The 17,260-nt window shown below is 30.6% G+C and overlaps 3 protein-coding genes across 8 annotated transcripts in view; all 3 read right to left on the bottom strand.

Moving 5' to 3' along the window:
* LOC107164333 (very low-density lipoprotein receptor-like) overlaps nucleotides 1–17,260 on the bottom strand; it is an 85,959-nt gene that overhangs the window by 22,135 nt on the left and 46,564 nt on the right. The gene's annotated exons all lie outside the window — the stretch shown is intronic.
* Tim10 (translocase of inner membrane 10) lies at nucleotides 2,818–3,305 on the bottom strand. Its single transcript, XM_015522465.2, has one exon. It carries the CDS (start codon nucleotides 3,303–3,305, stop codon nucleotides 3,060–3,062), a length of 246 nt encoding a protein of 81 aa, XP_015377951.1. The 3' UTR covers nucleotides 2,818–3,059.
* LOC107172182 (uncharacterized) lies at nucleotides 3,054–4,406 on the bottom strand. The gene is made up of 2 exons (XM_015522466.2): nucleotides 4,264–4,406; nucleotides 3,054–3,479 (listed from the first exon to the last, which is right to left on the bottom strand). Exons 1-2 carry the CDS (start codon nucleotides 4,299–4,301, stop codon nucleotides 3,335–3,337), a joined length of 183 nt encoding a protein of 60 aa, XP_015377952.1. The 5' UTR covers nucleotides 4,302–4,406; the 3' UTR covers nucleotides 3,054–3,334.

Genomic DNA, 17,260 nt, shown 5'->3' on the forward strand with positions numbered 1-17,260 from the left:
GTCCTATTAGCTATATGTATATTACACACTGTTGAAATCAGTTGACATAAAATTATTACAATATATTAGGTACCAACAACAATATCATTTTTACATTATTTACACAGTTAATTGAGCTCTTTGTGAGGAGTCCACACTATATTGTAGGGAATCAATTTTATTATTCCACTGAAAATGGGCATTCTTATAGGACGTAATTAAATATACAATTTATATGTTTATTTATATACAACAGATAAGTATAATATAATAACGTCCATGCCCCGTGGTAGGTAGGTTGATATAGGTAGCTATTATAGCTGCAGACCAAAAGTACAGTTTGTCCATCACGAATTCACGAATGGTTATCGATGAGAGCTCAACACGTGTAAAGCTATATAAGTATATAACTAATATAAGATAAATGAGCGTAAGTTTTAGATACACGAAGCAATCATTTACGCAGTAATATAATAGTGTTTGATAAATAACAATATAGGTCATCCGATGATAACAATTTTAGTTTTTCCATATACTAACACAACAGTAATATAGACTCTCTCCATTAAACTTTGTTGGAAACCAAGTTTCCTCGAAAAATAATATGATAAAAATATCATGCCGTCGTGCCGGTATGTACAAACCTAAGTAAAATTACTATTTATACTATAATATATTATAATATATAATGTAAACCTACTATTATATATACTTTATAGCCCATAGGTATATTAAATATATATATATATATATTGCTCCTGCTGAATTTAATTATTTTCATCCATTCATTATCTTAATGAACATTTTATTATGCGAAAAACGAGTGAACTTTCTTCTTATACTTCTCTCCCTCTCTCCCTACATTTTTTTTTCTGTTGTGTAACGTACGTCTTAAATAAGAATTTAATGTCTAAGGTCATTAGGGAAATGTCTTACGCGAATTAATTGTATTTAAACGCAATGACTTTTTTAGTATATATTATATTATTATACACACGGAGAACTAATAACGATTCGAATTTGGACCATAATTTTAATTAAACAGAATGGAAAAAAAGCATCAGATTAAACTGCTGTAATAATCCTAAACGGTCGGTCGATTTTGGTTATTCTTTTAAGAATAATAAGAAAATACAGATAGGTACACGGCGTTACATGCAGCAATTTGGTATTTTTTTTTTTTTTAGAGTCAAACTTTGAAACCTTTACGTATATATTGTAGTTTAGATTTTTTCATTATTTAATAAAAAAAACGTAAAACAAATCGACCTTGAATAAGAAGAGAATAGGAGTATAGGACCTACTGTGCGGGTAACTTGACCAAAATGGAAGCTCGTTGTTGGGGGAACGGCCGGGGACCGATGTTTAGAGAAAACGTTGAAAAAAAATTACAGCGACTTCGATGTCTAAAAGTGACTGTGACACGGCGGCGAAGGGACTAAACTTTTAACATCCCTCCAGGGATTGCGTTTGACAAGTGTTTATATTGCACAAACAAAGTTTTTTCGAGCTCAGCTATACGTTTCGAATAATAATTATAAAATACTTTCGTCGTTTATTGCCAATGTTCAAAATATTATATTCTCAAAACCATAATAATTTTAAAAACTAAAAAAAATAAATACAGCACAATTTAAGCTCATGAATATCGATGATGTATTTTATAACATTTTAACCTTTAGACTATAGAAGGGTCGAATGTGTAAGATGTCATATGATTTCAATAAATTAATGATTAATATGCTTATTTTATCAAGTACATTTTAGAATCTTTAACGCCATATTTTATCCTGAGATACAATCACTTAATATTTAAAAATGTCTTTGAAAAAATATTAACTTTACTGGTAAATTAATCTTTGACCTTTACTCAGTCTCATATTCTGAATACAACAATCTATATTCCACATTGTCTATAAAATTGAAAAAAAAAATTACAATAGTGGCTAAGATTGAACATAGTATATACCATAATAGCATTATATACAATTCTACATTCAAAATATAATTGAACTATTCTTAATATTATACTAAATTGATCTATTCTCAAATTTTAAGATAAGAATATATTCTAGAGCTCTGTGTAGTTTTCGAGGTAGTTTTTTTTTTATAATATAATAAAGCAAGTTATGAAAATGTTTGCGTAAAACAAATCTTATGTGGAAGGGGGGGGGAAGCTGAATGTTGTATTAATTTCTTTAAGTTTTACAGTAGGTCATTTCAATTTTATATTTAAAATCACAAAGTAAAATTGATTATTCTTTAACGTAAAGTTTACTGTTATAAATTTGTAAGACAGTGACAACACACAAAGGTGTAACGTCCTCATAACACTAAGACTAAACATTATTTGTTTTCTAAAGCATTGTTAAGTATTTATTTATTCACTATTTGTAAGTTACATTACAACACAAGTAGTTAAAACTTAAGATAGTGACATGCGTTTACTTTACTTGTTATCATACCAAAACTTGAATAATGCATATGTTAATGTGACCAAATTGTTATTCCATTTTGTCAAAGTACCATTATTAAACATAACAATGAATATTTGATTCTACCAGTATACATATAAATTTAACCTATGTCATTAGTGAGCCTTCTAAATCCACACACACAATTGTAGGTAGAAGTTTGTACAATACAATTTGTGTATTGTGATTCTAATAGAAACCAACAGAAGTTTACATTTTATGACATTCATTTGTACATAAGGCACATTTACCAACAACATTCCTCATCATTAAATGTTTTAAGTAATTAAAATAACAGTAAAAATAACTTCAAAACAATTTAATTAAATAATAATTGTTTTACTCTAAAATAAATAACAATATATTGAAAAGTTTATCCTTTTATTAAAACTCTTAGATAATTTGAAGACTAATATAATATCTAAGACCCTATTAGGAATCTACAATTATTATTCTAACCAGTTTAGTACATTATAAAATAAACAATTTTTCAATCTCAAATATTCAACCTGACTTACAATCAATTAGATCTTGTACTTAACAAATTTTAATACATTTTTTTTTCTATCATATTATGAGTTCCACTAAATTGTTCTATGGATACAATTATTTTGCATTAAAATCAAGTCTTAAATTTTTGCCGACATTCTCATGCATTTGGAAATATTTGACGATGCATCTATCCAAACATACACTTTCTCCTTTATTCAGTTCGCCCGCCTTATGTTCTGGCTTGACACATTTCTTTCTGCATGTTTCAGTCATACGACCATACATATCTGCCATCATGTCTAATTCCACTTGTTGTAAGGTAGTGAGGTTCTGTGGTAATTGTACTTGTGTTCCAGCCATAATGATATATTTTTAAAAAAAAAATTCAATTAGAACTTTCTTGGACTTGGATTGTATTCTCCTATGTTTGATAGGCGCATACGTTCTCTAGCTTTCATACTATCATAACGTTTGGAATCGACATATCGCTTAGATAGAACAAATGAATAAAGTCCACCGGTAATAACAATTGACCTAAAAAATAAAAAATGTTAAAACTTTCACTATATATTAATTATTCAATATTATTAGATTAAATAATAGGGTAGACATTTCTCACAATATAACATTGTGGTACTTATTAGTTTAAATTTTAATTAAAACGATAATGAATAGAGGATAGTCTAATGTAATGATATATATTTTTCTATACTAATGAAAGATACAGAGCACTGAAATTATTACTGAATTTTTATGCAGCTTTAAAATTATATTTTTGTGATAATAAACATTTAAAATTTTTATCACCAATAAGTAGGTAGGTACTAGTTAATAGTAATATAAACCAAAAAGTTTTTCATTAATTTGAGTAAGTAATACAATATTAAGTTGAAATTCAAATTAATAATTTATTTTATATTATTATTTTTTAAAGATAATTTTATTATAGGTTTACAAATAGTTTGACATTTTATAGATAAATAAACTAGTAAACTATTTTACACCAAGTAGTCAATCCAAATATGTAATTATATAAATTAACAATTAAGAATTGAGAAATTGTTTATATTTTATTGTCTATACTTCAATATTATGTCTCTTATTATGTTATCAATGTATTAATTGATAACAATCATATTATTCAAATAAGTGCGAAAAACGTGTTACCTATCTATTTAAATTATTTTATACTTAAAAATTCAATAAGGATACGTAATAAAACTAAATAATAAAATGATTACTTATAAATAATAAGTTAATAATAAGTTTATATAGTTAGGTACTTGGGCAATATTAATATAAAGTATATACGACTTACCATCCAATGAAGACTTTCTGGAAGTGATTCAATTTCATACTTTTTACATAAACATATTATAACTGACCTCTTCGATGATGGAACGATTTAAATACTTTATAAACTATATGGTTAATCACAACTCACAAGCGTAATAAAAAAATGTTGAACTTTTTACACGTGTTTGAGGACTGTACGAATCGAGACGATAAGGTTATCTGTGCCACTCGGGCTACCCGGACAAGCGGCGCCGCCCGGTTACGTTGACTATCGATTTCTCTTACAGTGTGACCATGCACCGCAATATTTACCGTACAACACGATATAACGGTGACTGTTACATTTTTATTCCTACAGTTGTAGTCTACAATAATAATACTTTAAATTATAATTCTGAGTAGTAACTTGTAAGTTCTATAGAGTATAAATATTATGGTAACATGGAATACCGGATAAGACTATTTTATGCATATCAAAGAATAATGTAGAACACGTATTGTACATATACCTATTACCTACAACTGCATGTCTACCTACTTAAAGAATGTGAAAAAAAAAATAATTACGAGTGCTTCATTTTTAATTATTATTTCACTTTCGCAAGTTCTGAAACTAAAAAACGCACTGTTCCATAAAGTCGACCGGTTAATATTATTGATCGTACCTCAATCACTTATTTATATACTGACATAATGATAAAAAAAATTGTTCACGCAATAACGTGAAGTTACAAGACAATCCATTGAAATATTAGTGTATATGGCGCCTATATAGTATATACTTATATTATTAGTACCTGTAGGCACGTACATAGAATAAAATTTCGGTCGGGGGGGGGGGGGGGGGAGGGCGGTTTACAAAATATAGCTAAACAAATTGTACAGCAACATAATAAAACAATTTCTTCCTCCTTAGTCCTTACTCATTATTTTTGATGCGACTATTATTATACTAAATATCAAAATTGCATACATGTCATATGTTCAGAAGTAAGTATATAGGATAATTTGACTTAAATTTCAAAATATAAATTATTTCGGTGGGGTTGAACCCTAAAAACTGGCCCTGTAATGCGTACCCGAAGAACTGCTACAATATATTTACTGTTTTATGAAACTATAGTAAAACTGTGGTAAAGTTTAATTTATAACACAAAACATAAATATGTAATACTTGAATAACTTAAGACCATGTATACAGGGACGGCGCAAGGGGGGGGGGGCAATCGGGGCAGCTGCCCCGGGCCCCGCGGTTTTAAAATTATAATCAAGGCCCCGCAGTTCTTAAATTATATTTTATACTGTTCAGAAATCTCTGAGTTAGTTCAATCAAACTGAGTTAGTTTGGATAATATGTAATGTGACTGTTATTTATTTTGCCCGGGGCCCCGAAAATCCTAGCGCCGTTCCTGTATGTATATGGTGGGAGTGTTATTGCTTATTTAAGGAGTCATTTCCTTTTAACTGCAGCAGTGCAGCAAGGATGGATTTATATATACCTATATACAAATTAAAAATATTGAATTCAGAATTTTGGCATCCAGGGGCACAAGTAATATTTTTCCGACCTCGGACATAATACATTTTTACTCTTTACCTTTTACCTGCGTATTTGTAGGAATTAAGTATGATGAGTTGAAATACTGTTTGTTTTGATTTTAAATTATTTTTTTATTTTACCACGGCACGACTGCACAAGCCTATAATTTAAAATGCACTCATCAATATTTACTGCAAATACGGTTATACCTTACAACTTACATTATTGTTATCAACTAATAACATTAATCTTCATTATATGGGTTATAACTGTATAAGTATATCTAATACAAAATAAATATAGATTATATTATATAGGTACATGTTATTGGTCTTTAAAAACCAACAATAAACATGAAAGATATATCTTTAGAATACCTAGAAAAATGTTATATTATCTAATTTTTTAAAGTTCTAATGGGAAGAGGTAATTCAACTTTATTTCTTTTCTATTTGCCTCTTGGCTTTCCTGCACGCTTAAAGAGTTGTTATCCGAATAATCGACAGCTTCTACAGTCCGCTCACCTCATATATTTATATTATATATTACCCATTAGGACATAATATACGCGTATAACGAGTTATTGTCAAATACGCGTTGTTATATTAATCCGATCGCGTTAACTTCAAGTCTACCATCGTGTACTCGCCAACGCCTACCCCTATGACGTATATAGGTATAGTCGTCGTTGTATATTATATAATGTAAATAATAAATATATTATATGCTATAATTTATTACACGAGCCGGTCGAGCGATGTATATATACTATATATTATATATATGTGATGTGTATATAGTATATATACACAAATTTAATGTATCGCAGCTTCGAAAATTCAATATCGAAAATACACGTACGTCATATATATTCTATACAACTATTGCGCGTAATACATACTGCTCGATCGACGTCGTACCATTAGCCGCACGCGTCACGATATCATCTCTATTCTTCCTCTATATATTATAGGTACCTATATACTTTCATACAACACACACGCTTGAACTCGCACACACATATACTATTATATACTTGTATATATATATATGCAGAGATATAGATTTACTCACTGCTGCGTTACGTACACATGCGGCGTATTCGAATAATAATTGTGTTATCAAAACGTTATCAAACTTTGGACGCGACCGCGCGATCTCTAATAATTTACGACAAGGGACGTCACCGCCACCGCCGCAGCGGGATTTATTGTTGCCGGTTTTATAGATAAACTCGACCGCCGCCGCCGCTCGTTCAAAAAGCAAACAACCGCAGCCGCATCCATTACTCTTTCGCGGGCCACCCTTCCGTCGGTTCGCCACTCGCGGCGCCGGTCCACTTTTCGGTATCGGTGGTGTTTTTTATTTTTTTCTATTTTTTAAATATGCAAACCTATATATTATTATTATTATTATATGTACGGTAAAAAGGGTAACCGCGGTAGCAGGCGCAAAAAAAAAAAATTGGATAAAAATATACGCGCGACGGGGTTGATGGATGAGCGCGCGCGTGCGCCCAAAGACCGCGAATACTCCGCATAATATACACGGCCGCACAGAGATTGCAAACAAAATGAATGCGCCGCAAGCGTATTGCCCACACACGTCATGTCGTCGTTCGTATCGCCCAGGGTTATGTTTCGGGTCCGATAGTAAAGAAAAATATACAATAACGGCAGTGGAAATGCAAGAAAATATATATTATACATCGATTCAAGGGCAGAGGTGCCTTTGTACAATATTGTATTCACCAATACATATACATTGTATTATTTGTATTATTATTTATTAATATTATTATACACTATAAGTATGTCGTATACTATGTATATATATATATATATATATATATATATAATAGTAGACAATTACAAAAGAACGAGCGAGAAAACGCATTATTAGCAGAATTTCAATCGTATGGATTTCGTATGGATTATTATTATATTGTAATATAACAATATAAATTATCACTTTGCTGCAGCAAACGGTATTTACGTTAGTAGGTAGTATTGCACTTATATATTACCCCAAAGCTCGCAATGTAGTATCGTATTATACGTGCATATAGTATTATTGTACAAAATTTAAATGCACAATAATAATAATGCTGGTAAGTATTACAGACTTACAGTAATATAATATGTCGTTTGGAGTACTAAATTTCGTAATATACAGAAATCGAAGATTGTGATCCATGCGCGTCCTATATGATTTTACAGACTTTAAACGTCGGGTGATACTGAAATTGCAGCAGATAACTTATAGATAGGTAGCAGTACACTAGTACCAAAATAGTTATGTCAAAATATGATGTTACACATTTTTATTTGCATATAATTAGTATAATAATAGTAATTACTCACATATTGTATCATAATTAGAATAAATTATAGTTGTGTACCTATTTCTGCAATTCAAACTAAGCATAGTAGGTATAATATTAAATACACAATTTTCTGAATTAAAATTAAAACATTTTAAAGCACTAAACTGTAACGTTCGCGTTCATGTGGATAGATAAAAAAATAAAATTTAAAAATCTTATTAAATTTCGTATAATATGGGAGGATGATAAAACTCCCCTAGCTGTCTGCTAGCACTTAGTTAATGGCCTATGATAAAATTAGTTTCCTTTTACTACTCCTTAGTCCTTAAGGCTTATAATATTCTTGTATTAAATTAGATTCTATGTAATAATCACTAGCTGCAGACTTAGTATATATATATACGGTCGAAGTAAATAGAAATCATTGATGAAAATTCCGTAATTGAACGACCTGCAATTACTCGACTGTTGTGGAAGTCAGTAAATATGGTCGTAGAGAAATTGAAAACAATTAAATATATATATACATATTAGTAAATAACATAGGTATACATACAATTTCAGAAAAACCAATAGCTACATAACCTTTTAATTCTGTGCAATGTACCTATATATAGTCTACTTGATCTAAGAGGTTCCTCCACTGCAGGCTGCAGCCACCAGTGAGGCTGCAGTGAAGCAGTATGAGTAGTATGACGGCTATATACTGCTATAAGTATAATATATAATATTTAATACTATACTATACGCTTATAATCTATATAAGTGTAACAATTTTTTGTCGTATACCTACGACAAAAAACGTTTACAGAATAAGAAGGTAGGAGCTGGTCGGCGACATTGGTGACCGTGAATTTTTAATCATACATCATTTTGCAACTATGTAGGTACGTATTTTTACCATAAACTTGTCTGAAGAATAAATTTTTATTATTATTTATTATTATTTTATGAGTGGTGACAATCAATTTTATTGTCATCTAACTTGTGTTGATTATTGCTATAAATAATAATATAACATGAACTACGTTTTTATTAAAATATTAAATTAAAAATAATAAAACATTACGAATTTGGATTTATAATTATTATCAAATTCCAAGTATTCCAAAGTCCTTTAAGGATATCATGTGTATATTCAATACTATAAACTTTCTGGTAGACATAAACTTTTTAGTAAGAATAGTTTTAAACAAAAACACAAATATTCACCATAAACTGATATATTAGTAATACGCTGCTTATCACAATGCTCAAAGTTCATGCTAAAATTATTTCCACACAAGGTAAATCGTTTTTTCCGTGTCTTAATATTATAACGTAGCTTGATGTTATTTAGTTATTTCTATAAACGGTTTTTAATATTTTTGGAAGGAATGTACAAAATTCATTTTTCAAAAAAAAAAAATTAAAAATCAGACTATTAAACTGTCAGTCATAATAATATGTGAGTTGCAAAACCATTTTTTCTCCTCGATAACGTGTTTTAGATTTTTTTAATACACATCTTTTAAACAGTAGAAAAAAAAACATTTTAAAATGTAGGTTCTCCTGAGGAAATCGCTCATGTTGGATAATGCACATAATATATTAAAAAGTCGTTGAACATTTTTTACACAATCCTATCGGGCCGAAAAAAAAAAACAGGGAGAAAAATAAAACGTCAATTTACCATGTTATATATCGATGTGATAATTTTGGTCATAATGATTTGATTTGTAATTACTACGATTTTAAATTAGTTTTAGGAATTAGCATTCCTTCCTTGTTTAGATATGTTTAATATATATATATATATATATATATATAGGGATTACATACATTATTATATGTATATGTTGCACATAATAACAGCAACAGTGTATGCGTAGGTATTACCTATAATTAATATAATACTGTTACAAACTTAAGCGCTATAAATATTTTCGGGGTAAAATCGATTTATGAAGTCTATATTATACTTATAATTTTATTTTTTTGTAACCGCACACAATAAATTAATTGTTTCGATTATTACTATCGTTATAATATAATAATAATATAATATAGAACGATGTATTGTTTTTTTTTCTTCACTGACAGTTAATGATCATTTCTCTACACTCATTTACATTATGCACACATAGCGGAAGTGTTTTTGGTTGTGGTGAGCGCGCCTGCGTATGTGTTGTTTACGGTGTGGTTGTGTAAGCCACTGCCGTCACCGCCACCTACCTACCTACCTACCTATCAACCAACCTATATATCTACCATTTTTAGGGAAAAGTGTGAAGGGATGACTGCGGCGGATGTGTCGACGGAGAATTAATTATACGAACGGCCGAGACGTCGCCGCACAAAGGTCCTAAACATAATAATGCATTATAGCGTGTTGGATAAGTCTAAAGCGGATGTTTGTGAACGGCGTCTATATTATTATAATAGTGGCTTTTGTATTAATATATATATATATATACGTACAAGACGAGTCGGTTTGGTAAACACAAAAGGATTAGACGATGAGCAAAAAAAAAAACCAGAAATTTCAATATTTTTTGCCCACACTTAACATGATAATGTACGCGCGCGTATAATATTATAATGCGTTAAAATATATATTAATTAAACTATTTAGCTGCTCAAGTGAAGATGGCTCGATTAATGTAGTGCGAAATTGTGTGTACGATTTCAACGGAAATTCATTAAAAATTAGACGTTGGCATTTTGTACTTGTCGATTATTAGGCGAATAAACTATTTATCGAGACGTAAAATCATAACATTATTAAACATTTAAGTAATCAGTTGATATCAGACATCAACTCGGTACTCGATAACTGTGAAACCAGCAACAATCAAATACAGACAGCTTTGCCTTTCTACGAGAGTTGTCACGTATAATATGATCATCGTCGTAAACTCGTAAACATGATTTTAGTGAAAAATAGTAGGCTGTAAAAATCCATTCGATTCATTAATGAACAACAATATTGTTATATATCCGTGCGAAAGTGTTTAGCAGTTACAACAAAGTTATATGAATGTCTATTTATTAATAACAACTATTGAAACGTATTTTAAATTTTGTTTTTCTTATAACATCATATTATTCATTAATAATCGATTAATTCCACTGCGAACCCAATAATGGCCTATGTCGCCGAAGGTATATTTCGTGTTAATCATAAAAAAAAATTTTTAGTAATAATAATATCTATATAGTTAATACATGATATGGACCAAGAATTATGACACGATCATTTATTTGCAAATTGGTCGTTTAATATTTTGTTTCAATATTACATTTATATCCTATGCACGATGATTAGGTGCATTATTAGTAATGTTTCAAAGAAAGTTATTTTATCGATGACCCTCGTAGCTCTACTCGACGTGGAATTTAATTTAAAATTTATATTTATTTTTCATCGGGATAGATGGAATATTCAAGGTTACATGTCGTACCTATTTCTACTTACTTATACATGGTGATATCATCGGAGCCCAATAATATAATTAAAAAAAAAAAAAAAACAATTACTCGCATTGTATATAATTTATTTTTAATATATTATTTTAATTGAGTTTTAAAGGGAAAATACTTGATTCCAGTGCGCGTATACGGTGCAGGACAATATTATCATTTTATAAGCCCAACGGCTTATGTCATAACGCATAAGGGTACATAATAATTAATAATGAGTCATCGTCAACACTCGCACAAAATAAAATCAATCCACGGTGGTAGTTTAAATTATAAATCGAAAATGTCAAAAGAATTATTGATAGATACATGTTTGACATATCAGTATAATATTATACATTTAGTATACGTCACATTATTAGGTTAAAGGGAACATAATATAAAACATACAAAAAAAAAGCTACGCTCTATACTTTTGCCTATTATACGTCTTATATGATTTATTGTCTCGAAATTTTAACGAAAGTTACAATTCCTAATTATTCTGATTGAGAATAATATAACATAGAATTAGCATATAATTAAATCCATGTATGATAGTTATATGTATAGTTAGGGGAATATCTTAAAGTCGTCAATATAGTATATATCTTATTCTATAACCAGAGTTCAGAGTGGTGCCACGACATTTTAATAACAAACAAGTGTGAAATTTGAAGTTGTGAAGCTCATTAAAATGACTATGTTTACTACATACATCATATAAAAACGATACAAAGACAAAAAAATCTTACGCCTTAGAGAGTAATCTATAAATCTATAACTATAGTGTACACGGGCGCTCCGGGCAAAGGTTCACAAAACTTTTGAACCAACAGCTATGTCGTTTGTAGTCCAACCCATCCTCTTAAATCGTTTTCAATACTACTCGCGTATAGAATTTTATAAAATTTGAACCAAAATATTAGAAATTATTATGCCAACGGCATTCATGAATACACATGGTTGTATTACCGCCACTGTATTCAAATATTCACTTAGAGGTTTGAGTTTCCGTATATTTCCTGCCGTTCGAAAAGTGCACATGCATTACAGCAGGAAATCCAGCATAATAAATTATAATAGTTTATACAATATACTCGTGTACCTATACATTGTCATATCGTGTAGGTATTCTGAACTTTTGAAAATAAACTACATTTTTATTATCATAATATTGTATGGGTAACTTAATTTCATTTCGTCTATATATGAATTGTGAAACCTAGAAAAATACCCAAACACCAGAAAACGTCAACGTCAGCGCTTCTTGGAAACAAAAGGTTTTTCGGAGGGATGATACCCTCCGAAGAAAATATGTCATCAATTTAAAATGCCAATATTATTGAAGAATAACGTTTTTTCAGCGTTTTTAAAATATTAAAGTTACACCGAAAAGAAAATGCACATCTGTGAACCCTGTTTTATCAATTTATAATATATTAATGTGTCTAAAAAAAAAAGAAAAAGAAATACACCTAAATAGATAAGGTACCAATTATTACACGATAATCACCGCGATAAGATGTAAACAATATGGCACCAAGTGCAGGATTTCGATAAAAAAAATATAAATATTTTAAGCACGTGCAGGCGGGATATAATATATTTTAGGTCAACGATATATATATATAATATATATGATATATATCTGCAGCTGTCAAACATCGCATGTTATCTTTCCAATAATACAGGTCCATGTTCACCTTATCCCTAGACACCTGTCACACGACTCACGCCGTACAGTACTTTACTAAATTATAAACACTCTACCACTACGATAAATCCATATATATATATATATATATATTATATGTATGTATGATATATCTCGATCTAAGATTCTCGAGGTGATATAATATAGTTGGGGACGTTTGGGTGACTTAGATATTATATATATATATAATCAGCGGCGAGAATGATGAGAGGGCGGCAGTGGGGGTGGCATCTTTACGCGATATGGACGATTATTTTCCCAGGGAGAGGTGCGGTGGCGTGTAATATTTACTGTATTATATATATAGCAAATCGGTGTGGTTAGAAAGTGACAAAGGATAATGGTGTGAGCCCACACGCATATATATATATATATATATATTTGTGTGTGTGTTTGTACGTGCGAATATTATACAGCTCCCATCGTGTACGTAATGTGAACAGATATATGCACTAGAGGCTATACATATAAACGAGTATAATATGAAATTGACAGCTGTAATAACCTGCTGCCCCGTATTTCGAGTCAAAACGTCTTGACAAAATATAAACGAATGTTATAATATCGTGTTTCGCGATGAGCAAAATTATTATAAGTACATCACGGATGCGGTGCCTTTCAGAGGGGGGGGGAACTGGACCATTTTGCCCCAGAGCTCGTTTTTTGGAATATTTTTAGGGGTATTCCTCATAAAGTCCTTATGTATATTGTAATAATTAACAATAACGGACTGCCACTGCAGTTACTGCGACAAAAACCTATAACCTAACTATAAAGAACTAACATCCAAGTTCCTATTTTCGTTGAATATTTATAACTACTTAGAAACAAAAACTGTATTTTATAGTTTACACATTATATGTAGTAGGTAATACATTTCTAAGAATTTATTGAAAATTTAGTAAGTAATGCAGTTTTATTCGTAAATTTTAATCGGCTTATTGATTGCATGCAGGTTAAAATTTTGAAAAATCCGTTTGCGGGAATTTCTCTATCCTCAGTGCGAGTATATTTTGTCAATCACACACCTTATTATTATTATATGTTCGAAGCCCCCCCCCCCTCCAAATCGATTTGCAACTGATCCCGATAGTCCTTTGGACGGCCCTGCATGGGTGCAGTTTGATGATAATATATATTATTATAATGCGTAACTTAATAATATAATATAATCGCTGTATACCTATATATATAGAGCAATAAGCGCACATATTATAATATAATATTATATAATTACATGTTTACGTCGGCGAACTATATACGACGAGTAAAGACACTTCGTCGGTGCGCAATATATTAATGGTACCTTCTGCATTAGCCAGCGGAATAAGACTTTGGCGGGTATATTATATACGCGGGAGTTATTGTGCATATATACACGGGTTTTCAGCTCGTCGAGAGGATTATGAGTTTCCAAATACCCGAAATTCATACGGCGCGGTCTTTTATAGTTCTATGTATGTATGTATGTATGTATGTATATGTGTGTGTGTGTGTGTGTGTGCACACGCGTATTGCGTATACGCACAATATATATATATATGTACTCACCCGTCACCGCCAACCTCTTATACATGTAAAGCGTACGAGTTTCTCATAAATTATAAGCTTATTCGCAGATAGGAACTTCGATATATATATGCGTGTGCATATACGTGCACGAACGGGCTGGGACGTGTGTGTGAATCAGTAGCGAAGGGCACGACCATACGGGACCGCCACCACGGAAGCTGCGAGAGACGGATGGCGATCAGAATATAGGAGAAAGAGAGAGAGAGAGATGCGGATACGCGGAGGAGACTGTGATAACGAGAGAGACAGAGAGAGACTTCCGAGTTTCAGGGAGGAAGTGTGATAAGAGGGGAAAGAGGAGAGAGACAGAGGGAGAAAATGTACGCTATCGTCATGGTAACCGATGGTCGTGTGGCTGGCGCTGCTACGCTTTGGGCCGCGGAGAGCGTGCCACACACAAAATATCGCGCGCGCCCGATGCGGCAAAAATAAAAATAAGGAGAATATATTTCGTCTGTCCGTTATTGATTTCGCGACAACGATTTTTTACTCTTTACGATATTTTTGAATACTATAAATAAACGGTGATCTTTGTCGAACTGTAACTATACTATATAGGCACTGCAGCAGTTAACCCCAACCGACCCATCATCCCCGCAGCCTCGTCCGACGAGCAGCACACGGACAAGGCGTTCGTTATTACAATAGAACATTTTTTAGAAAACTTTTAGAGTGTATAGTTTATATACGACTACACTTAATAGGCACAATTATATATTAATTAATGTACTCTTATACTTGCGCGTCCGGTGCAAATTGTCCGTAGGGAATTTTCGGACAGCACTTTATATATATATATATAATATACATGCAGATGATACTTAATAATCCATTTATAGTGGTCCCGATTTAATATGAACTCTGTACGAGAATGTTTCTCGTCGAGTATTTTATCGTAATTTAGCCTATGACGTCGTCGACTATATATATATATATATATATATATAATATAGTGACTATATATGTAATATAGACGAATGACGGGAAAAATACAAATAAGACGCATATTAAGACCGAGATTGGAAGGGAGTGAACAAAATTCGTGACACCATAATACACAAAAGTGCATTAAAGACGTCACCGTCAGCTGTGAAAAACTTTTGTCCGTTTGATTATTTTTTAACAAGACTAACATTTTATTATTTAATTACGACACCGTACAAATTACAGAACGTTTTTTTTTTTAAAACTTTAGATAATTTAAACGATAGATATTCAAATTAAAAAGTCATCATTATTTTAAATCAAAATACTCAAGTAAGTAAAACATTGAATCAGTTATTATTTACAAAAGTCTTCGTTACGTAATAAAGTACAGCAATTTTTTAATCTTTATATGTATTCTTAAATTTTTCAGATAATTGTATTTTATTAATTTTGTTTGATAAGCTGTTAAGTTAATTTTAGTAGAATGTTTTATATTAATGCTTGTGAATTCTATAAAATTTAATACGAATACAACATCTGATATGTGGAGATAATATTATTAGGCACTGTCCAAACAGACTAACAAAAATCAATGTAAACACAAACCGACAGGTATATTCAAAGTAACGAATACTGCCTACCCGCGACACTGAGATTAGTATAGATCATAAATATTAGTATATTATTACAGCTGAATATAGGACGCTGGACGAGACGTATTATGAACGTAAAAGTATACCGCCTATACCTTAAGCTTGTTATTTTTATGACTATTATATTTTATATATATATATGGTAATATCATAATCATTATCGATAGATTTTTATTTTATTGTTTATGGAAAGTCTTCAAGAACAACGGTTATTGTTTATTATACACATTAGCTATAGTCTCATATTTTTACGAGCAACGGCCAACCAACTATATAAAATATGTACAATTTATTATTATATTATTATTGTTAATATATTATTTATTACACTATATTATATACATAATACTGGATTCATGCATAATTTGTCATTATAAAAACGGCGATAAGGATCATAATATTAAAGTTTTTAACACTATACTACGTCTTATGTACCAATATTTGGGGCAGGTAACTCATCACACTATTTTTGTAACTTGCAAATTTGAAAGCGTATCATAAAATATATAGTAAACAAAGTATTATAAAAATGGATAGTAATAAAATCAAACAAATCTTAAATTTTACAAATAATTGTACAACGATTCGTTATTTATTAATAGTATATTTTAATTAACCAGAATATTATTTCATTATGATGCAATATATAATATGTTTCTGTAGTATCAATAATTGTATTATAGTTTATAGATGTATAAAAAATATGCAAACAATGAAAAATATTATGTAAAATTATTTATCGTCTATATACATATAATAACTTGTAAATTGTTTAAACTGTTTTTAATTAAATCTCAATTTTCAATCATCGTATAAACCAAGATAATTTGATATCTTTCGAAC

This window comes from Diuraphis noxia, unplaced genomic scaffold, assembly GCF_037042655.1.
Source record: "Diuraphis noxia isolate RWA-SAM2 unplaced genomic scaffold, SU_Dnox_SAM2 contig0002, whole genome shotgun sequence".
Lineage (NCBI taxonomy): Eukaryota > Metazoa > Arthropoda > Insecta > Hemiptera > Aphididae > Diuraphis > Diuraphis noxia.

Excerpts from the sequence above, each read along its gene's own strand:
- LOC107172182 (XM_015522466.2), bottom strand. The coding sequence starts at position 4,301 with ATGAAATTGAATCACTTCCAGAAAGTCTTCATTGGATG. Across the intron at positions 3,480-4,263 it reads CAGAAAGTCTTCATTGGATG|GTCAATTGTTATTACCGGTG; the intron begins GTAAGTCGTATA and ends TTTATTTTTTAG.
- Tim10 (XM_015522465.2), bottom strand. The coding sequence starts at position 3,305 with ATGGCTGGAACACAAGTACAATTACCACAGAACCTCACTACCTTACAA.